Source organism: Aythya marila, assembly GCF_965140915.1.
Source record: "Aythya marila genome assembly, chromosome: 2".
Taxonomy (NCBI): Eukaryota; Metazoa; Chordata; class Aves; order Anseriformes; family Anatidae; genus Aythya; species Aythya marila.
Window position 1 is genome coordinate 53,570,861 of NC_139043.1, and position 22,811 is coordinate 53,593,671.

The following is a 22,811-nucleotide window of genomic DNA, read 5'->3' on the forward strand; positions in this document are numbered from 1 at the left end:
CGGGTGTGGGACAGCGCCACAACCCCACAGTGCTAGTCAAAAAAAGCCCCACACCGATAACCAGTGACCCCCACACCAATAACCCCCACACCAGTAACCCATAACCACACCAGTAACAAAAAAAAAAAAAAAAAACACACCAGTAGCCCCCACACTGTTAACCCAAGCACACGCAGTGTTTGAGGTTGGGTTGGTGGCCGCCTTGGTCCAGGAAGCGATCGCCACGCTGAATTCTACCATGTGGCACGGGAAACATAGGCACTGTGACAGATTTTCACCACAGAAAATAAATGAAAGTGGTAACGGGGTACACATTGTGCCCTTAATAACAGGCATCGGGCAGTGAAATCATTGATTTCCACAACAACGTGCTCAGGGAACCACTCTCAGACCCCTCCTGCATTGGACATGTAACAGCTGGGCCAACATAAAACACTTCCCTCCCTCACGTACACCAAACCTATTAAGGCAACCCTATTAAGGTAACGTGATTTTTCTTCTCCAGATCAGTGTCAAAGGCAGCTACGCTATGTTTGCTCATAAGTTCAAATGCTGCTTTATTTATTTATTTTAATTCCATTTTTCTTATTTAGAAGGGTTTCCATAGGGTGACAGGCCTTTAATGACACTCATGACTCAGAAACATTTGCCGATGCAGTCAAACGGTGTCTATTATAACGTGAGTCACTGAAGTTAATTGGTATTAAAAATGAGCCAAAACGAAAGGCAAGTATATGCGTGTCCAGCAGAATGACAGCGATCATCACCATTTGATCAATCTTCCCTGTGAGTTCTATCTGCAAGTTACTTTGAGGTAGCGCTAGAAAGAAGCGGTTGGTCCAGAGCATCCCTGCAAAAAGAAACATGCATGGCTTAAGTACCATTTACTCTTTTTGTATCCTTTTAAGTACTTTTTTTAACCCGTTTCGGACTCCTGCCTTCTCCTGGCTCACTGATGACAGGATCAGTAGCCCTTCAGACCACTGCCCTAAAGTCTTATCAGACAAGGGACAGGAAAACCCCCACTACTATTCTTGAAGAAAACAGCAGGTTTTTGAGCACTTTCTATTGCAGCTAGGTACAATGAAAAGAGCTAATGAAATCATTACAGGATATTCTTGTAGAAAACTTCATCAAGCTTGGAAGAAAAAAACATCTCAGCTAAGTAAAACAGAAAACTTGAAGAATTGAAGTATAGTGGTTTTAGAAGAGTTGCTTCAAAGACTTGTTTAATTAAAAAGAAGGAAGAAAGCAAGTTCCTACTGCAATCCCATCTTTGTCAAACTGATGGTGGGCACTAATACAATGTGTTCAGCTAATACAGGCTGGAAGTTGTAACCGCAGCTGTGAAGTTTACCCAGTAAAAAGACTCTACAAGGCATTCTAGCAGTTCTGATGCAATCACAAGTTCAGGAAGCAGTGATTCATGGTTAACACGGCAGAACAGGAAGAAGTCTGGCGTTCACTGTGCTCTTACAGTAAAGAGCCTGCACTGCACACACCATCCCAATCCAGGTATGCACTCCTAACAGGAAAGGGCAATAGGCTAGTAAATCTCAGGAGAGGGAAAAAGACGTCAGAGAACTACTTTATAACAGCAGCACACAGACTGCAATCAACTTTCTCTTCCTCTCATCATTTTCATTTATGTAGACCGCAAGAGAATACACTCCCAACATTTTTCAGCTCTGGAGAACAAACAGCCCAACCAACCTCATTCACTGAGCTACAAAACTGGTATCTGCACTGTCTAGTCCAGAACAGAAGGTGCACATCTCTATGCTGTACATTAGAGACCTTAATAGGCAAAGTCTGCATAGAACGGGTGGCCACAGCCTGATTTTTTGATGTTTATAGACTTGGGTCATACACCACCACAGTGTCAGACTAGATGAAATCATCTATCTATGCGGGCCCCTCATTACAAGTCACATGTTAGGGACCAACCTCTCAAAGGCCAAAAAACAGCACTGATACTTCACATTGTTTCTGCTGGGCCAACACCTTTTCAGTTGACAACACAATGTTTCCACAAAGTACTCGATGCAACCTAACTACTGTGTTTGGTGATGCAAAGCAAGCCATGTCAAAGCAGCATACCACCCAGGCAAGCACCTGGAAGCTGCCTTGCTGCTGACATTGAAGAAAATAGATTAAAAAAAAAAAAAAATCGCACTACAATTGAAGTGGCATCAAACCTTGTAAGGCTTTGAAGCTTCAGCACTACCATCCAAATTCAAGGAGGCTGCATCTATTACCTTGAATCTGCCCCAGCTCAATCCCCTGAAACAATTCCAAATACACATACAAGCAACCCTTTTCCCACCCAGATTTTCTCTGCTTCATCTATTCCACCTCTAACTCATGTCTTATTAATCTGCCCCTCAAAAGACTCACTGGCTCACACAAGGAAGCAACCCACCAAGCCCCTGATTCCCCACCACATTGCTTCCATGCTTTGGGAAGATCTAACTGCAACGGCTCAAACTGTGATGCCACTTCACCCCCTCCGCCTACGTGAGGTTCTTTGCCTTCTGTCTCTTCCTACATGTACACTGGCACTAAAACCAGGAAGAACATGTTTCCTATAACACTCCAAAAGCCTTTTCTGTTTCGGGATGTCATTTCAATTCAGGACTGAAAATACTCCTAGCAAAAACCCAACAGCTAATAGCAAACAGAAGCTGTTTCTGCTCATCAGCTAGAAGTAACCTGTAAGTACTAAGGAGTCACAAAAGAGAATTTGTATTACATTCAAGAACAGTACACAGCTTATGACTGCTACTTTCACTAACTACACTAAGCCGTAAGAATTTGATTCTTACCTGCCTTACCTGCCATCACAGTAATTATGGTTTATATTGCCCCCAAAACACACATGGCAGTACCAAAACTGTGTCAGCTAGGTTTAACAGCTTCCACAGCTATTAAGTACAGTAATTTCTGCTTCCTTTTCTTTTCTTGGAAGAATATTGTTTCCAGCCTCAGTTAATTATTATATACACTGTTAAATAGCAACTATTTCTCAATACTCATAGGGTTATGGAGTCCCTATGACTCGAAAATACTCTATACCCTTCAAGATGAGAACAGCATATAAAGGCAGCAACTTGCAAGACTGCTCTAGCTTAAAGCAAAGCTTTCCTCATTGCTCTCATCTCCTTTGACTTGAATACTGTCATCCTTCTACCAAAGCTTTATAAACTTCATTACCATGAATGAAGGAAGACCAGAGAAATTAGAGAGTAGCAGAGGATATAACTTTAGGAGCTGTTACTAGGATTTTTTTTTGTTGTTCCTGGTGTTATTTTTCCTTCTTTAAGCCAGCAAGCTGTTTTCTCCAAGATTTTTTTTTTGTTAGGTTAAGAATATGTATTATGTTGCAGCAACATCTTTGCTGTAAGTCAGCTGAGAAGTCTAACAGTAAGAAGGTCAAGGGAAAGCTAAATGCTGATGCAGAGTGCCAACAGACTTCATCCTCGTTCCATGGGATGTCTGTAGCTATGGCAGTTCAAGTCTACACTTCCATATGCTTAAAATACCATATTTATAAGCCAATTTCAGCTGACCTAGCAGATAGCAGTACAGTTAGAGCCAGCAGCCTGCAGGAAGGAGCAGACAGGTGTTTCCACAGCAAGGCCTGTAAGTGTCTCCCATACACACTTCCAATCTAAGCAAGCACATTGAAGGGCTTGGCTTGTCACTTACCTAAGCGACTAGGAAAACAAGTGAAAACTAGATTTTTGCTTGTGTCCTAACACCCATATGAAAATAAAGACAGATGAAATACCCTTACTACCTTGTTAAGTTTCATAAGCCAGAAGAGGACGTGCTGCACACAGGTACAAGTAAAATCCCTTGCTGGCAGGTTTGCAGAAACAAATTTTTATTTACACAGGCAAGTCTATCTTTAGACCCCATTTAACTCTTTACATTTCTAGAATATTTACATGATTTCATGATGCTCCAAGAAGAGAGTGATGAACAAAAAGATTACAGAAACTGTCAAAAGCATAGCAAAAAAAACCCAACCTATCATTGTGCTTTAAAACTTATGAGCTAGAATAATGTAGAAGAAATGTAGTTTTAGCACCTTGGTCATAACGGTCATGCTATATAAGACACTTAAATAGCAGAGGGGATTTCAGAAGTGACCGTATCCAGAGGTTGCCAGTGACAATTCATGAGTGAATCATAGAGTTCTTCGCTTGTCTCCATAAATTGTCTGTTCATTTCATCAACATCCAAGTAGAGCTGTGGATCTGAAAATAAAAGCCTGGTAAGTACAAGTATCACATCTGAGGCATGCACACAAAAAACACTCATGTGAAATGGCTAATAAAATGTATTTTAAGCTATATGTAATAAGCTATTAGATCTACTTATTTTAGTGAGATATTTAGTCCTCTGAAATTTTAAACCTCACAACTCCAACTTTTGGGAATCCTACAGGCTAGGACTGTATTACCTTTATCTTGAAAGACGAATAAAGATGATGTTTAAGGATAATTGGCCATGAGACCTTCCCAAGAGCCATTTAATTCACTTCTACTCTAATAGATGTTACACAAGATAGTTTCTAAACACTAACACAAAATGCCTCCACGTGAAAAACTTTGCAAACCTTCCAGGACACAATTATGTTTTGTACCAAATTTGTAACAGCAAGCTGAATCCTCCTTTTGGAATCTGCAACATAAGCTTTTACCTCAGGGTGGAGAACAAAGCTTTTGTGTATTATTGAGTTTCTAATATAGAATCTGCTTAGTGGAATCAATACGAAGAACAAAAATTCTGTGTTAGACCATTTTCAAAAGGGAAGGAAGGCACAGTTACAAGAAACTTGTTGCAAAGCACTGACAGTGTCCCATTTTACTTGATGTACTCGGTGTATGCTGTATCAGCTCTAAAACCCCAACTGATTGCATGCAGATCAACCCCACAGAGGTTTGACCTTTGCATCAGCTGAATTTTCAAGATGTTCTTCATCCAGTAGAGGTTGTCTTGTATTGTTAAAAGGCACAAGTATGGCTACACTCAAGTCACAATGATAGAACCCTTATTACCTTCAGTCATTAGGTCATCGCTGATTTCAGTCATAACTGAAGATTCCTGGAAGACAGAAAAGGCTAAGTTTAATCATAACTCATTTCAGAAAGCATCAGACTCAAAGTGCTGTATTCTCAACCCATTCCTTCTTCCTACGACTACAAGGGTAGATGGCATTTCATATTTATTTTTAAAAGAAAGCCAATATTACAGTACAGGTCAGAAGGGACTTCTGGAGGTCACAACTGATAAACTGACCACGGTAAGACCACTTACAGCAACTGTTTAATTTGCATTAAGCAAAGCAAATCAGAAGAACAGGAACAGAATTGTATACAATTATGCTGTCAAAACCATTATTTGGTATACATGAACAAAAATGGTGTATAAATCACTAATTCTATGGATTTAACATTTAAGCACTTAAATACAAACACCTCTGAATGGAATCTGCTATTTTAACCTTCACACTAAGCAGAAAGCATGTTTTCAGCTTTGGATTTTCTTTTTTTGCTGATTCACACAGATCTGTACCGCTTATTATCTGTGAAATAGCAACAAAAAATACTTTATAGCAAGTGTGCAGTATCTTTACCTCAAAAAGAGCTGGAGCCATTACAGCATCTCCTAAAGAGCAGTCTCCAACAGCCTGCATGCTGTCATAGGGAGCATAGGAGCTGTAGTTGTAGTCAGCATAAGCATCGTAACTCCACTGCGAGTAGTAGTTCTGATAATCTTGGTAATAATCATTATAGTTGTATGACTGGTACCGCTGGAATTCTGCTTTCAGTCTGAAACATGAGAAGTTGCATACAGTTAGAGAACAAACTCTAAACCCAGTTCTGAACTTAAACAATTTGTCAGCTTACATACTTCAAAGCTTAAAAGGAAGCTTTCCTAAATAGTCACTTAAGTGACAGCTTAAGTCACAGCACAAAACCCCATTTATATAGAAGCAAACATCCTCACCTTTGCCAATACCAGAAGTAATTGTTTTCATGGATTAACTCCAGAGCCTTGACATTGTTACCTGTATATATCAAGTATTTTTAGCGTTGGCATAAGCAAGCTGCTGCTAAGTCTCTGTGGTTTGCTAAAGATTGATTTATTAAGACCAGAGACATTTATCAAGCACAGCTGCTTTAAAGATGCAGTCTTAACCCTTCTGTCTTTTGTTTGGTTAATTACTAGATCTTATTTCCAGAAAGAAGTGAATGGAGTCAGATTATCCATTTCAAAGAAGCATCTGACACTGCCTGCCAGTTTGCCATGCCTACCTCCACCTGCTCAGTTGTTTTTTTTTTTTGTTTGTTTGTTTAAAGTCCATGAAACAGCTGCCAAGCATACCACTCTGGTGACGTCAGTCTTGCTTAACTACATAATCAAATTGTCCAGTATGAAGTCTCATCGGTGGTAGAATTACAAAATACACCGGTTTTTAAGAAGAAAGGGCCAGCTGATTAGTTTTCACTACTTTCCCTTTCAAGATTTTCTCAGGGGCAGCTTCAGACTAATGACAAGAACCAAGACAAGTGCTATCTGTACTAAAACTGATACACACTGCATAAAATACATTCAGATAACCCAGCTGCATATTCAAAAAATCCACTGTTTAGACTTTTCTTCACTGATTCTGTACAGGCAGACCTTCTGTGTTTGCAGTGCCCAATTTATCTGACTTGAATTGGGGATGCAGAGAAGTGAGTTCTATGCTTTTTTGTCAAGAATACAAGCTGAAGGCATTCTGAAACAGATTCCAAAAGAAGCAAACACGACTGAAACTAATCCAGTGGCTGGATATTTCAATGCTAAGAGAGCATGGTACTCAGCCATTCAGAAACATGTTACTGGTGTGTCTTTTAATACCTACGCTTGTTTCAATACTGTAAAGCTACACAAGTTCTAATAAAGAGGTAATCCATTGTCTTATTACTGTAGCAAACAAATAGAAGATATATCATCTTACATCTTCTGTTTCCAACTGCACTCTTCCTACATACAGCTCTGCAGGGAAGGAAAATCTGAAAATACTGTTGACATTCATCTGGATAGCCAAAGCGAGAAAACATGTTTGTGGCTTATTCTTGTTTTCAAAATAAAAATATTAATTTAATAAAAAAATTTGGCAAAGAAATTTTGGACAGTGCTCTCTTGGAGAAGAGCATTTCTATTCTAAAGCAGGAGGCAACATTTGCAGAATTATGCTAGGTAAACAGAAACAGAAGTGTTATTTTTTTTTACTGTTTAACAGAACACACAAGCTAACCTCATGAACATATTGGAATTGTTTATATGAAGTCCTGTTTTGTCAGTATCCTGAATCAAAGTTCATCAAATTTGGTATCAATTCTTTAACTATTCAGAGACCTGAATTGCCCTAAATAAATGATAGAACTGAGCCAGTAGAGTAAGAAACCCTCTCAGGAAGTGCTAAACTTTAAACTCCCCGTTGCCCTAAGCTCATGAAAAGCAAAGAATAGTATTCTAAACCTGTTCTAGTAATAAACTCCTTTGGCTTTCTCCCTGCATTCCCAGATTTTCCCTCACTTCTTTCCTGTCAGCCCACTGTGAAACTAGTTCTGTGCTCTTCTCAAACTAGAGGGAAAGGTCTAAGAACAAGAACTCCCTAGCGTATAAAACCAGTTCTTGTCCCTTCTACTTCATATAGGCCCAAACCTGAAAATATTTACGAATGCATTCAGCTTTGCTACTGTTGAGAAACAAGGCTGGTTACAATGGCAGCTAAGCCCAAGTTACACTGTCTGGCTAGACATAAGAGGTGGATTCCCCCAGCCATCCTGAAACAGGTTGATGAATCCAGGGAGTCAAAACATAGTACTTCTGCATTTTTGGTTTTGTAGACTGCATCCTGTGTACAGCCATTACAGCAAGGGCCACAGACTTTACAAAGGCAGAGCTACAAGAATCTGATTATTTAGAATAACTGTATCAATGCACAACTCATTGGTTACCTTTTAGAAATTCCTATGCTCAGCCGGATTCGTTTTCCCCCCAGACCTGGTGCATTCTGGCAGTCTTGCAGTGCCCTCATCTGATCACCTTGCTCACCAAATCTGACATAGGCATACCCTCTACAATTTTCAAAAGGGAGAAAACAAATTCTAGTATGCATAACAGTTACAAGACTAATGAATTCAAATTCTGTCTTCTACAAAAAAACAGAAGATAGCAGCTACTATAGCTTCCATTACTTAAGCAACCTCTCCGGCATGTGCACACGCACAGAAAAGGCTTTCACCAAATTAAAAAACTTGGGCCAGAAGCAAAAAGCTTGTTCCTTGATAGCATTAAGATGCAACTCGCTAAGAGCCAGCAAAACAATACATTGTAAGTGCTATCTGCGTAAGTAATCAGATTCCATATTTCTGCATATACAGCAGTTAATCAGTTAGCATTAACCCACTCCTACCACTGCATAACACTAGCATTCTTTTTTATCTGCTTTCTCAAAAGTTTCTTGAATTAGTCTATTACAGGCAGCATTGTCTGAACAGCAAACTCGCTCATTCCTGCTTGACTCACTGCATGGCCAGTAGTTTCTGCTAGACTTTATTTACTACTAACATTAGGTTCCATCACCCAACCCCCTAAGATTTGCCAGGGCTTACGTTTTTCCCCAAACAAAGTAGGAATTATTTTGTCTTCAGTATTGCAGATGAATAAGTAGACACACGGCAGCGCTGATTTCAGTGCACAGCTCTTCCTTCTCCCACAGCTTCTAGTTCTTTTTTTTCCCCCCATGTAGATATGCATATGGTTAAGTTGAAGCTTATCACAGTAACTGCTTGAACTAACCGGAAAGCTCTTAAAAACACTCAAGGATCTGTGCTATTAAGAAAAGCAATGCTAAAGACTAATCTCACTCTTCCTGACCCAGAAAAAAAGCACTGGAACAGCTCCGACGCAAGCTCTTACATATCGCTTATAAAAGCGAACACACTGATAATGTTACAAATTTGCACTGGAATTACCTGGAATATCCCAGCAGGTCTGTTGCTATTTTGCAGTCAATACATGAGGGATACCTCTTTAGGAAATAGTCATAGAGCTGGAAATCATCCACTTCTGGAGTAAGCTCCCCAACAAATATTGAATAGTCTGGTCTTTAAAAAGAGAGAGAGAGAACAATTTTAAAGTTCAAGACTAAGATAGCTGATTCCCATTACATTAACAGTTAGTTATCATCAGACAAAAAAAGAGACAAATCTGTAAGGAGTACTAAGTACAGAACTCTACTGAGTTGCATAGAAAATTGCAATGCCACCAATCTAATCTAAAGTTTTCCATTACTCTGGGTCTATTTTACTGTTTCAGCAACAAGGACCCATTTTCTGACAACTTGCAACAGTTTGTTTCAAAAAGAAGCATAGTTTATTGTCTGAACAAGAAAGAAGCATAAAAATACCAAGAAAAATGATTAACTTAAACCACAGCCATGATTCAAATGAGCTATGACTAGTTTGCTACTGTTTCCCAGTGACCATGGGAGAGAGCAACTACAAGTAAACCATTATTTATAGACACGTATTGCCAATGCAACATTTAGCATCTATGCAAACACACCAGCCATTTTGGAATTTTAAAAGTGAGTGATGGCATTCGCTATCAATTCAAACAGGTAAGGCAGAGTTTCTCATTTCAAAAGGTTTTTACCTGGCTGAACTACTACTACTAACAAACTCTATTCTTCCTGGTTTTATTTTGTTCTTTTTCTTTCGTTTTTTCTGTGGTGTTCTCCACCAGCTGTAGGCCTGGAGGCATTCTCGTTTTTTCCCAAGCAAGTCCTGTTGGGATAAAAAAACACCTCTATAGTATTTAGCCTCATTTACATTCCTCCCTCCCACTCCCCATCACCACAGGTGATTTCCCCATATTCACCTTGCCCTTGAAAGAAGCCTGGGGTCCCATTTCTCCCTCCGCCTCCCATGAGGGAAAGCAGCCTCTGGGGAAAACGCCTGGCAAAAATAACAGAGCCAAAGGATTGTATGAACAGCCATATTCCCCTGACTTGTCAAGCTGGCTAAAGGATTGACAGCTTCCTCTTGGAATTCGGAAAAAAGCAGTTAGCCCTTCGATGCTGGTCAATCCTATGTGTTAATTAGCTTAGGACTGGATTGTGCTCCGTTTGAGCTCTTGGACTCTCAAAAAAAAAAAAAGTCTTCAGTAGCACAGTGAGTGATGAAGAGGCAGGAAATCATCACTCCTGCTCAGAAGAAATCTCATCTGTCCCTGTCTCCCCTTTCTAGGAATTCTTCTTTCTTATGTGAGATGCCTCTCCTCACTACCTAGCTGCCAGTCACTCTCAGGCCAGGAATGACGACAGGAGGCCCATTAATGGAACGCAAGGAGAAAGCAGACCAGGAACAGGCACTAACTTGGCTGAGGGGAAAACTCAAAACCCAGATGCAAGGCCAGGAACTAAGAGGCATAAAAAAAAAAAGTGCCTCCAAAAAAAAAAAAAACACCCAAAAAGCCACAGTTAAAAAGGAAGCGTGATAACTACAGAAAACAGGAGAGAAACAGCCGTAATAACACAGGTTGCCTCCCTCATTTAGTATTCTGAAGAACAAGGATTTCCAAAAATATGATTGGCGTTTTTCAGTAGCTTTTACTTACGCAGGCTTTAGTGTTCTTCCTCTAGAACACCTCTACATAACTTACATAGAGAGTGTTACTCACAAGATCCTTCAGAAGAACTCATGCTCAAATAATCCGAACTGCAAAGTTTAATGTTTTGCCCCCAACCTGCTTTGGTTGTTATGATCAAGCATCCAGAGGACAACCACCAATTACCAAATTACCAGAGGAAATCATAGGACTAGAACACCCAACTCAGAGTGAGCCAGCTATTTCAGCTTTACATTTACTAGGAATTCTGAGTATGGTTCTGGGATCCATTTAGACACTACAAACCTGAATTTCTCACCACAGGATCTTACCTGGTTTGCCATGGTTGAAAGAATCTGTCTTCTGTCTTTCTCAAGGAACGCAGCTGCAAACGCTCAGTTTATTGCAGTCCGTCAGCTAGAAAAAATGTGAGGGAGGGGCAAGAATAATCTTAATTTTGAGGTCAGTTTCATAGATGCTCACCCTGTCCAACGTTTTTAATATTATTAATTCACAACTCGGGAATTTAATTTATGATGCATCTCAATTGTTTTAGCAATGACAAGAAGGATATATAGCCAAGGGGACTACGATTAGAAGTCTTCTTCATTTTCTTAAACTGTAGTAGTCCACAAAGTTTTCGCGTTGTCCAAGACACTAAGAAATTGTGAGCTTTTAAGTGACCTACACCTTATCCTTATTTCTAAAAGAACATGCAATATTATGATTTATTAGTTCCATGTTCTGAAGTAATTAAAAACAAGGCAAAGATATAAGCTTTAATGTTTTCTACAACTCCTCAAGTCCCCCCCCACACACTTAGAGACAAATTAGAAGTTGTATCTGCTTGTGGTACCAGTTACACAGCTGAAAACAAGCAGTTGTACTTCCTACCTGCTAAAGGAGCAGAGATGTAAGAGACAAAGCAGGGTACACCACAGATAAGTATGACCCTTCTCTGCACCTTTCCTTAGGTGCATCTTCTTGTCTTCCACCTCTTCCACATGCACATTTCACTCACCCTCAGTGAGTAAGTCACAAAGCAACTTAACCACAATTACTAAAATCCTATACATTTCACTGAAGAGGTGTACATACTTCTTCACTGACTGATACCCTTTCTTTAAGCTCTTTCACAGTCATTCATCCGATACAAACCACCAAAGAAAGCATTTGCATTTACAGAATATTTTGTATTGCCTTGCACACAATTGTTCATTCACCACTGCTTTTTTTTTTCCCTCCCACACATCCAATATTTCTCTTCTGTGTAGATACTTGACTGCTGAAATACTAATTCCCATTACCATGCAACAAATTATATAACATTGCACGAACTGGCTGGCCAAATCCACATGCACAAAATAATTAGAGTGTTTGTAATGCCTTAAAGGCTTGCTCACACAAGTGAACACTTCAGAACACTACTTCTGAGAACTGATTATGCTAATCCAACATAGGACAGCCATATAAGAATATCCTGTGTAATGCTATGCAGGGATAACCATGCGCTTCATCTCCATTTCCATTCTGTATCCAAGAAAGCTGTCAAAAACAAGCCCTTAAATACAGGCATGTACCAGTAAAGGCTGGGTTTAGCAAGAGGTTGTTGACTAACTGTACTCACAAAGAATTAACTTTTTGTTTTTCCAGTTAAAGAGGCCATTATTAATAAAAATGGCCCCATGAGAATGTTACTTTAATTCCAACCTTACTTTTATTAAAAAGGGACCTTGATGTGTTAAATACTGGAAACACCAGTATTTAAGAATTTTTGGCTTCACCACTGCATAATTTTTTTTACTTTTTGCTAGAAAACTTACCGCTCTTTCTCAGTGCGGATCCAGCAGGAGACTCCACACCCTACGAAGCACTTTTATTGCCAAAAGCTATCAGAGGGCATCTGACGCAACAGCTTCGCGAGCACAGCTCCCACGGAGCTTGAGGCCGAGCTGCTTCCGTCCTCCTCCCCGTCCGATCCTGGTCGCTGCTCCTTCTCCCTGGAAGCCAAAAACATTTGCAAAGCGGTTGAGACAGCGGGTAGGCACGTAACGCTTCCCATATACACCTCTACCCAGGCTATGGCTGCAGCCAGCTTCAAGCACAGCGGGGCACCTCCAGCCTCGACAACTCTCGCATTATTTTTGGCTGGCTTACACAGCGAACCCGTCCCCGCGCTGCTGCTGCGGGCAGCGGGATGGCGGCGCCGGGCCGGGCCGGGCCGTGACGCATTTCCCCGGCCGCCCCGCCCGGCCCAGCTCCACCCGCGCTCCCACCGATTGCTGTGCTAACAGCCACAAAACACACCCGAAACGATAAAATAAAATAAAATATAATAAAATATAATGAAGCAGGGCTGCGGGAGGCGGCCTGCGGGGCTGGAGGCTGCCTTATTCCCACACACACACACCGCCCCCCCCCCCCCCGCACCGGGGGCCCGTCCCGGCGCTGTGGGGAGGCAGAAGCCGCCCCCACAGCCCCGTACCCGTTTTGTCGCCCCCTGCCCGCTCCCCTCCCCGCTACTAACGCCTCTCGCCCTCCGCGTCGCCACCGGGAGCGGCCCCCCAGCCCGCTTCCGCCCCGCCAGGACCTCCCCGCCGGGCTGCCCGGCGCCGAGCCTGCACCCGCCGCCTTCTTTCCCCTTTTTCTTCACTCCCCCGGCCGCCTCGCCTCGCCTCGCCCCCGGCCGGCCACCAGCGGGCCCCGGCGGCCGCCATCTCCTCAGGACAGGCGCCGCCGGCCGCCAGCCGCGCGGGCAGCGGCGGGGACAGGCGGGCGGCGAGGGCGGCAGGGCCCCGAAATGGCGGCGGGGCCGGCGGTGGAGGTGGTGGCGGGCTGCTACGAGCAGGTGCTGCTCGGCTTCGCCGCGCTGCCCGACGAGGTAACAGCGGCGAGGAGGAGAGGGAAGCGAGGAAAGAAGGGGACGAGGAGCGCGGCCGCCATTACCCGCCCCGCTACTCACCGTGCTCCGGCCGCCGCGATGGCTCCGGGGGGGGCTCTTAAATGGCCGCGGAGGCGGGGCGGGCGGCTGCCCGCGGCGGCAGGCTCGGCCCCCGGCTGGGGGAGCGGCCCCAGGGCGCTGCCGCCTCGGTGCTTGGCCGAGGGGTCCCCGGGGTTGTGGGGTGTGTGTGGGGTGAGGTATAGGGTGAGGTATGGGGTGTGTGTGGGGCTGCTCTGCCCGCTGCTGCCCCCCCCGCGGGGTTCTCAGCGCGGAGCTGAGGTAAAATGGGTGCAGCGGGGGGCCCTGAGGGCCGGCGCGGGGTGGGAGGTGTGTGAGGAGCGTGTGGTGGTGCAGGAGGGGCGATCTGCCCCCCTCGGAGCCAGGTTTGTCTTCGCACAGGTTGTTGTGCACACGCTGCTTCATCCAAACCCAACGCTGCGCGCAAGGGGTGGCGCAGACACCTCAATCACTCCCAGTTATCTCACAAGCATGTTAACAGGATCCCACTAAACCTGGTGCATCAGTATAAATTCTTCACATTTTGCACTTACACTTTTTCAGGTTCTCCTTTTTTTTCTTTCTTTATTTTTTAAACCTTACCGTTTGACAATCTTGAAGCGATGAAGCCAGCGATCTTCAGAAAGACCCCTTTGCTTTCTGTTTCCTTTACAGCCCTGGACAGTTGTCCCCGATTTTACACACCATGCCCACACTGCCTCGTTGTCGGCGGTAGCCGTGAATAACAGATACGTGGTCACTGGGAGCAGGGATGAGACGATCCAGATCTATGACATGAAGAAGAAGGTAGAGCATGGGGCACTGCTGCAGCACAATGGTAAGGGGGCTTTTCTTCACAGTGAGCCTTAAGGATGGAAGTTCATAGCTGAAACATACAGCTGGTAATGAACATCATCTCTGAAGAAATTTTAAATTGCCACGCTTTTAATAAGACTTCAGGCTTTAATAGTGATGGTATTGTAGCTGTGATGGCCTGATTATACAAGCAAGAAAAACTTTTGAGCGTAAAAATCCACAAGTTTTTCTGGGCATCAGCCCACAAATACAGCTGCTTCTTGCTATTATTTTTAGTTTTAACTGCTTCAGAAGTTATGGCCAACAAATGCCTCATGAGTGATTTTTGTTCTACAAGGACAGTTTATCTAGAGCATGCCTGTTCCCAACAACCATCTTTCTCAGTGTCCTTGTCCTGTCACAGACACACATCAGCCACCCAAAGGAAACAGTTTGTCTGTAAGAGCAGGCTGCTGCTGCCAGAAGAGCTAACCTTGGACATTGCCTACTTTGTGAGCCTGCTAAATTACTGCTGTAAAAACAGCAGTTAATGCTAGTCCAACTCAACATGTTTGGGTCATATGGGGCTCAATCCTGATTGTCCTTTTTATCCTGATAACCAGGAAGGACGTGGAACTAGACTGAACATGGTACCTGTAAATTCAGCTGTGTGTCACAAGCAGGGATTTGATGTAAAAACATTGCGTATCAGGGATAGAGGCCATGCATCACCTGCACCACAGTGGTTGAGAACTGCTATTTCTCAATATTTCTCAACAGAGAATGAACCAGGCAGTTTGGTTTTGTGAAGAAATACTGGGGAATTTGGCTTTTCCCAAGAGTAGGGTACTAGCTGGCATGTTTTGATGTTAGAAGCATCTCTGTTAACTAATACGTTCTCCCTGTGTGGTAACTGTTCAGTACGTACAACTCTGCTGATAGCCCTGGTTTGGATTTGTAGGCACAATAACATGTCTGGAGTTCTATGGTACTTCACATCTACTGAGCGGAGCTGAAGATGGACTAATTTGTATCTGGAACACAAAGAGATGGGAGTGCCTGAAATCCATTAAGGCACATAAGTGAGTTTCTTAAATCTGCATGTTCACATGAGTTTTCCTGTTTATTTTCCTTGTGAATAATACATATGGCTAATACATTGTTTTGTTTTTATTAGAGGGCATGTGACATCTATTTCTATTCATCCTTCTGGGAAACTAGCTTTGTCAGTAGGAACAGATAAAACATTAAGGTGAGTTGAAACTGATGAAGAAATGCTGAGAATTGTAGTTCAGTAACTCTGTAAGTTATGTTAAAAACAACAATTCCATGTTGTGACTAAACTGTGCAGCACTGATAAAGTGTATTTTAACATGAGATCATTGGTTTGTCTTTCTAAGTTTTAAGTACCAGCAATATTGTAAAATCTTTTTAAAAAGGTCTCTGCTGATCCTAGCTTCTTGCTGTGCTCTTACTCCTAATAGTCACCTGTAGATGTATGAATGCATTTGCATTTTGGAACACAAATTATTTAAACTTCTGAAAGCTGTCAGGTTTTGTTAAGCGTGAGAAAAGTAGTTTTTAACTTGCAGTGTGTACATGTTGCTGTATGTGTGTGATTTAAGCATATAAGATGCTACATTACCAGGACAAGTTGGTATTTGGGTTCCTTTTGGGCCCAGCATTGCAAGCAGCAGTTTATAAAATAAATAGCAGAAATTCAAACATATAGTGTGCAAGCAGTATATCAAGTCATCAATTTCTCCTGCATTAAGGAAGGCAGTGAAATGCACAGAGATGCTTAAAAGCTTCCTTCAGATGCATCATGTCAGCAGATAGGACTTGAGTTTCGCTATGCTGTTTTTAAACGGAATGTGCATTATCTATTGTTTTTCAGAACTTGGAATCTTGTAGAAGGACGACCAGCCTTTATCAAAAACCTGAAGCAAAGTAAGTTTATCAGTCTAAACCCTCCCCAAAAAACATATTTTTTTTTTGTGTAAAGAAAACCAGTTTTTGTTAATCAACAAGTCAGTTAATTGCACACTACTTTTACAATGTCTTTTTCACACATGCTGTCAAGCCCATGTCCTTAGTAATATTTATTTATAGTTACTTACCAGAAGGAAAACATAGTGATACTACAGTAAACATCCTTTTTTTTTCCCCTGAAGTTTAATGTCAGGACATTTAGAAAAAGGCATTTTTTTTTTTCCTGCTAATCAAAAATGAATATTTAAGAGCATAGTTTTATTTGTTTATTCTGTGTTACTTGATCTTTTTCTGTGTTTTTCTCAGGTTTACCTAGAAAGCAGTGTCTAGTGCTTATAAAGACTTTAACTGTTAGATTCTCATGCAATATAGAATGCAAAAAAGGGTGTACATGTGTATAAAAACGTTCCTCTGTGTACAGATGCCCACATAATTAAATGGTCCCCTGATGGAGAGAGGTATGTGACTGTGATATCAAATAAAGTGGACATCTACAGACTGGACACAGCTTCAATCACTGGCACTATCACAACAGAGAAGAGAATTTCTTCGCTTAGATTTATTACAGTAAGTACAAAAGGGAAAGGTGCTGAGAGTTAACAGCACTGAAACACATGCATTTAATCACACTCGCATTTCATTTTTCCCTTTCCAAGGATTCTATTCTTGCCGTAGCCGGAGATGATGAAACTGTAAGGTTCTACAGCTGTGACTCCCAAAAATGTTTGTGTGAATTTAAAGCTCATGAAAACAGGTACTTTATATTTATATTATAAATATTTATACTTGTACTATAAATGTTTGTATTTATTTTATATTTATATTTTATATTTATTCCCTACTTAAATATTTATGGGAAAACTGAGTACTCAGTATACTACTTTCCATGACTTGCAGTGTTCAGCATATTTTACTATTGCTTTTGTTTCCTTATCAAAAGCAAATTTACTTATGTGCTAAATTCCAAATTCAGGACAGATTTGTTTGCTTTTGGTATAAGCACAAATGCTGGGTTTTCCACACACATTACAAAAACCACTGGGTGTAGAATTAGGAATATTACAGTTCTAAACTTGCAATCTAAGTGCCGTATGCATATGAAATATTTAGATCTTAAATATAAGATCAGTGTAGATCATATCTAAATTTGTGTCTTAAATAGAAAATCCAAATGTACTGGTATGGCTCTATGTTTTTTTAAGGAGGAAGATTTTTTCCCTGTTTCTCTCCCCAAAGCTCTCTTTTATCTGAACTGATATACCTCTACAACTTATACTAACAAAATCTTCATGGGACCATGGGCTTCTGTAGTGCTTCATAGGCAGGAGATGAAAATGGCTCTACAGGGTTTCCACTGCAAAACTGGACTATACCAGACAGGCAAATCTGGTAATAAGACATCTGGTGATGTCCTCCTGTCTTATCTTGGTCAGTCCTTGTTACCGTTGTCCCTTTGGGAGTTCTGGGCCTGAATTACCCAGCAGGCTCATCCCTGTAGCAATATCTGAAACTGAGCCCCCACATCTGGCTGGTGTGGAGCTGCTCAGAGGCCACTGGTGTCTCTAAAGCCATGGGCTGGTTGTCCTGGTGTAACAAAGCTTTGCAGTGGAAAGCTGGTAGGTAGTACACCAAAACAGAAAAGGTTCTGCTAAATTATTTGGGTTTATATCAAATGCCTGTTATATATATATGTAATATGTTTATGTATCTATATGGATCATGTCTTTTTATATATATACATATGTATAATTTTTCTCTGTGTGAAATCCAGACAATAGAAGGGTAATCACATGTTCTCTGTTGTTGTCAGGTACCAAACATTCATCCAAGTGCTGATTTGAGCTCATCAAAATACAAAAGCATGAGCCGTAATATCACTGATGTGGTTAATAGTGTGTGCTTAAGAATACTAAGGTGTTCTGAATTGAATCCTACCTGCCTAATAAAGGCATGTATTCCTACTGTAAGTGACAGCACTCAAAACAGATTACCTTTTGAAGCTCCTGTGTTCAAATTGATTTTACACTGTTGCCTGTTCATCTTCAGCTGCTGTCAATTTACTGGTCTGAAGCGAACTGTCATGTTATAAAGTAACCGAGTATTAAATTTTCTTCACAGAATAAAAGATATCTATAGCTTTGAAAGGGAAGGACAACATCTTATTGTTACTGCATCCAGTGATGGTTACATTAAAGTCTGGAATCTGGATCTTAATAAGGTTGGTCTATTAAACTGCTTGGTGCATTTATGGAAAAACACCAGACAATCAAAATTGCAGACTGTTCTGTTATAATGATCAATTTTAAATCACTGGTGGAATTTTATTTGTTAATCTGGATGTTTTAATCTTTTTTTCTTACATGTTCAGTACAGATGTATATGTCTACACTTTTTTTAAGCAGTAGTATATTTTTGTATATTTGTATATTTACCTTTTATGTTTGTATATTTACCTTTACAAGCTGTAAAATCAGATGATAGTGGGAAGCTCTTCTCTTTACATGAAATCATGCTTTTCTTCAGAGGTAGCTGGCCAAACTCTCTAAACGGTTACATATGCTCTAAGGACCGCTGTGAACTTTTGTAGTGCTGGTGACTGTTGCTAATCTTTTTAAAAAAATAAAATCTATGGTTTGAGGGTGGTGATAGTTCATGTAAGGCAAAAAGTTGTCCTGCTGAAAAACTCAAATGCGTTAATATACTAGGTACTTCTACTTGCTGTATGTGCAAACAGTTCTGAGCACCGCCAGGAATTGTGCTTTATCTTCAAAGTTTCCCATGTTTATTGTTTTGCTTTCAAAGTCAGAATTAGATTTTAAAAAATGTAATGCCTAATAACAAGGGATCTAATATATTCCACTATGAGTATCTTAAACAGTTCAAATATATAACTCTGTATTTCAAGTCTGAATTTGCCTGTTTTTAACTTCAGCCCTCTTGATGATTTTTATACTTTTAAGTTGAATAGTGAAAATCCCTCTTTTCCCTTCATCTGAAACCTCAGTTCCGCTTGTACATGATTGAAATAGTGATCAAGGAACTCTTTAACTTTCTCTGTAACATTGTCTTTACTTTGACCAAATGTATAATTTTTTTCTTTTTACTGTGTAGGCAAAATTTTGTAAAACCTTGTGTAACTCTGTGGGCTGCTATGCCCAGCTCTGTGAGGTAGAATATCCTACTACAAATAGTTTCTAATAGTTTGATGCTGCTATACTGCATATGTGTTTGCTTTATCCCTGATACCTGTAATAGGATATTTGCTCAGCCATTCCCAGAGCTGACTGATATGGGTACAGTTAAGCTGTTTGAAACACACCACACTACAAAGGGATTATGTTTAATCAGCAGGCATGTTATTGTGAGGTAGAAAAGGAACCTGATCCAATAACTTAATTCAGATTATTTTAACTGTACTAAAACCACCTGTTACTGTGGAGAAACTTCTGAAACCATTAACTATTTTATATATATATATATATATATATATATATATATATATGTATATGTATATTTTTAGTGGGCCTGTGACTCATCTACTTATTTATCATGTTTAACCACCTCTACATGCCTGAAGCCCAGTGACCTTGCTTATCAAGATACGCTCTTAAAGCTGCTGGGAGTTTTTTATAAAACCAGCACTGAGCAATGGTACCAGGAACAGGACTGCAACAGTGTGACCATTAACCTGTAGACAGCCTCTGGTTCTAAATGTTGTTAAGCGTCTTAACATTGCCCAGAAAAGAAGTTGGGCAGTAAAATACTTTCTCAGTTTAAATACTGCAATAAATTTAAACAGAAATGAAGTAATGTTTAATTAACATTTTTCACGTATTATCTTTAGATTAAAAATGCACCATCTTTACTGTGTGAAGTCAACACCAAAGCTAGGCTGACATGTCTTGCAGTATGGCTTGACCAAGGTTTAGAATTGAAGGAAAATTGTGATAAGACAGCAACATCATCTCAAGGTAAAAGAATTGTCTGTGTTTTCAGCTGTTAATACGACTGTGAAATAAAAGATAGTAAGCAGGAGGTTTTTGCTGTATACCTTGGAAAAAGTTTTGGCAGCTTGAAGAATTGGGGATATGACATTGCCAAGTCATACAGAGATACTCATTCCCATCTGATAGTGTCTCAAGCCTGCACATAATGCCACAACTATGGAAACTAGTGTAAGAAGACAGACACAGGGACTGAGTGATGGTATGAGACTGAGGGCAACAGTTCTTCTGTATGTTGAAACTTATTACACGATATATTGTGACATGATATATAGAGGACATAAGCCTCTTTTCACTTCTATTATATGAAAGTTTTGTTTCTCCTTGTTGCAATAACATACAGAGGAAGACACTGAAACTTTTGAGACAGATAAGAAAAGAATAATGTTTGATAGAAATGTGTGTCTGCTGTTCCTATGAACAAAACTGCCAAAGCAGTTGGCCAACTTAGGAAGTCTGGCCTTTGTTTGGCTAGTTCGTGGTTGTTTGTTTGTTTGCTGTTGTTGTTTTCCTGTATAGTAATTTATTTACATACTTGATCTTTAGATATTTTAATATCACAATCCAAAGTAGTATAAACTGCATGCTCCACTGTAAATAAAATATTATTTATAGTCCCCTGTTTTTATTGGGAGATACAAAAAGTCTCTGTGCCATTTTAGACTACAAAGTGGAAACAAATACCAGAGTGAATAATTTCTTGCCTTTTTTTTTTTTCAGCAAATGAAGATGAGAAATCATCAGTAGTCAGGAAAAAGAAAGTTTGTCGGACAGATAAAAGTGATAAAATGGTGAAAACGGATAGAAAAGTTACTCCAAAGAAGCGAAAATTGGAAACCCCAGTGCAAAAGAAGAAAAAGAAACACATCTCACAGTGAAGGCAACTACTTTATCTCCTGATTAAGAAGTAAACGCTGGTGTTGCTGTAGTTTTTACAAGGATGTAAACCCCTGGCAGGACAAATACCTCTGAACTGATATGATTGTTAAAAGTAATTACTTTTTTTTACCCAGATAAATTGACCATTCGTGAAGGTAGTAAAAGAGATGGCAACTTTTCCTAAAAGAATGATGCAAAAATAAATTCATAGTGTGTAATATTTATATTTTTATGTTTACAACAGCATACACTTTTTAACTGACTTTGAAATAGCCAGCTAAAATGATAAAAATAGCTAAACCTGTCTCATGTACATTTATGTCTCAGCTAAATGCATATTAAAGATACCTACGGTTTTTCATTTTTGTGTCAGAAATTTACTGAAATTCACTCAGAATAGGATCTGCCTTTGTCATGCATTCTCTTACTGTAAAAAGAAACATTAAAAATGATTTAAATACTTTAAAATTGCTTTAAATAAATTAAAATACTTAATTTAAATAATTTAAAATGACTTTCAACTTTCCAATCATATATTCACAAAAAAATATTTTTAGTTCTCAACATGGAGTTTTACATAGTGTTTATAAGAAGAATGTTTGTTTTTTTTTTTACTGTATACTCCATGCATTTAATTATTTTTGAAGTCCTCACACCCTGACATACAGTCTAGGTCCATTTTTTTTCCCAGGAGTTGATTTATGGGCTCACATCATTGAAATCTTTTGGTCAGAATACGTTACATACGTTCAGATGGAAGTGTTTATGTCAGTAGGGTTTCACCTTCTCTTCTCTGTTCCCATACTTTTTCAAGTCCTTGATCTGAGCCATGTTGAAAAAAAAAAAAAAAAAAAAAAAAAAGATTAACACTTGAAATGTTTGTCCTCTGATAAAATGTCAGCCATCTGTTTTGTAGTTAAAAGGTGAATTCCTGACCTTCTCAGTTGGCGGGAACAGGATTTAGTCGTAAGTCTTATTACAAATACAGAGTGGCAAAAACAAAGTTGAGCAGGACAAGGTCAGATAGCTGTACGAAAAATTATCTATTTCTTTTAAATTAAAGTATTTTAATGTTGTTTTCTGTATTGCTGGAGTAGTCATGATTTCTTCTATTTTCAAAAGGTAGTTGGAATTAGACTTTATCCGGATTCCCTTTAATAACAGTATGCTCTTCATTATTCATGTAGCTAGAGAAAAGGTAAGAGAAAATCAGGAAGAAGAACGAACCATTAGAAATGGTTTGTGTACACGTCAGGAAAGGTACCTAATCAGATTTTTAACTGTTAACTAGGGTCCTGTAAGTAAGTATAGACTTACTTTTCTCTCAATTATGTTTATACTTCGTTAATTGTTTCCAGATACCTGTTCTAGAGTGTTTATCGTATGTCTGTACTCAACAAAATGGCTGCCACTGTTAAAACAATTTTCATTTTTTGAATTTTTAAATACACAAGCTCATGGCCAGGACCATCACAATTATAGAAGCTAGCTGTAGTAAGCACCAAGAAAAACCCACTCTGCTCATC

At 40.1% G+C, this 22,811-nt stretch overlaps 2 protein-coding genes across 10 annotated transcripts; one reads left to right on the forward strand and one right to left on the reverse strand.

Moving 5' to 3' along the window:
* Window positions 1-526: 526 nt before the first annotated feature.
* LOC309874669 (tRNA selenocysteine 1-associated protein 1-like) lies at window positions 527-13,779 on the reverse strand. 6 transcript variants are annotated; one of them, XM_082753079.1, is made up of 11 exons: window positions 13,640-13,779; window positions 12,501-12,677; window positions 11,010-11,094; window positions 9,949-10,025; window positions 9,724-9,854; window positions 9,042-9,173; window positions 8,022-8,141; window positions 5,645-5,840; window positions 5,067-5,112; window positions 4,094-4,262; window positions 528-850 (listed from the first exon to the last, which is right to left on the reverse strand). In XM_082753079.1, the coding sequence occupies exons 4-10, from the start codon at window positions 9,976-9,978 to the stop codon at window positions 4,126-4,128; spliced, it is 792 nt and encodes a 263-aa protein (XP_082609205.1). In that variant the 5' UTR covers window positions 9,979-10,025; window positions 11,010-11,094; window positions 12,501-12,677; window positions 13,640-13,779; the 3' UTR covers window positions 528-850; window positions 4,094-4,125. The 6 variants fall into 6 exon arrangements, with proteins under 6 accessions (XP_082609209.1, XP_082609205.1, XP_082609206.1 ...); XM_082753080.1 differs by lacking the exon at window positions 13,640-13,779 and adding an exon at window positions 13,205-13,318; XM_082753078.1 differs by lacking the exon at window positions 13,640-13,779 and having other exon boundaries at window positions 12,501-13,034.
* On the forward strand, window positions 13,425-21,646 carry PAK1IP1 (PAK1 interacting protein 1; the record flags this gene model as incomplete). Of its 4 annotated transcripts, none has more annotated exons than XM_082753074.1 (10): window positions 13,425-13,558; window positions 14,291-14,453; window positions 15,372-15,492; window positions 15,588-15,662; window positions 16,308-16,360; window positions 16,824-16,969; window positions 17,059-17,156; window positions 18,521-18,620; window positions 20,247-20,373; window positions 21,127-21,646. In XM_082753074.1, 10 exons carry the CDS (start codon window positions 13,478-13,480, stop codon window positions 21,282-21,284), a joined length of 1,122 nt encoding a protein of 373 aa, XP_082609200.1. In that variant the 3' UTR covers window positions 21,285-21,646. The 4 variants fall into 4 exon arrangements, with proteins under 4 accessions (XP_082609200.1, XP_082609199.1, XP_082609202.1 ...); XM_082753073.1 differs by lacking the exon at window positions 13,425-13,558 and adding an exon at window positions 13,658-13,897; XM_082753076.1 differs by lacking the exon at window positions 13,425-13,558 and adding an exon at window positions 13,714-13,799.
* Between the last annotated feature and the right edge of the window lie 1,165 nt (window positions 21,647-22,811).

Coding starts and splice junctions, on each gene's coding strand:
- LOC309874669 (XM_082753079.1), bottom strand. CDS start 9,978: ATGGGACCCCAGGCTTCTTTCAAGGGCAAG. Junction 9,855..9,948: donor AGGCTTCTTTCAAGGGCAAG/GTGAATATGGGG, acceptor TTATCCCAACAG/GACTTGCTTGGGAAAAAACG. Junction 8,142..9,041: donor GACCTGCTGGGATATTCCAG/GTAATTCCAGTG, acceptor TGAAAATTGTAG/AGGGTATGCCTATGTCAGAT.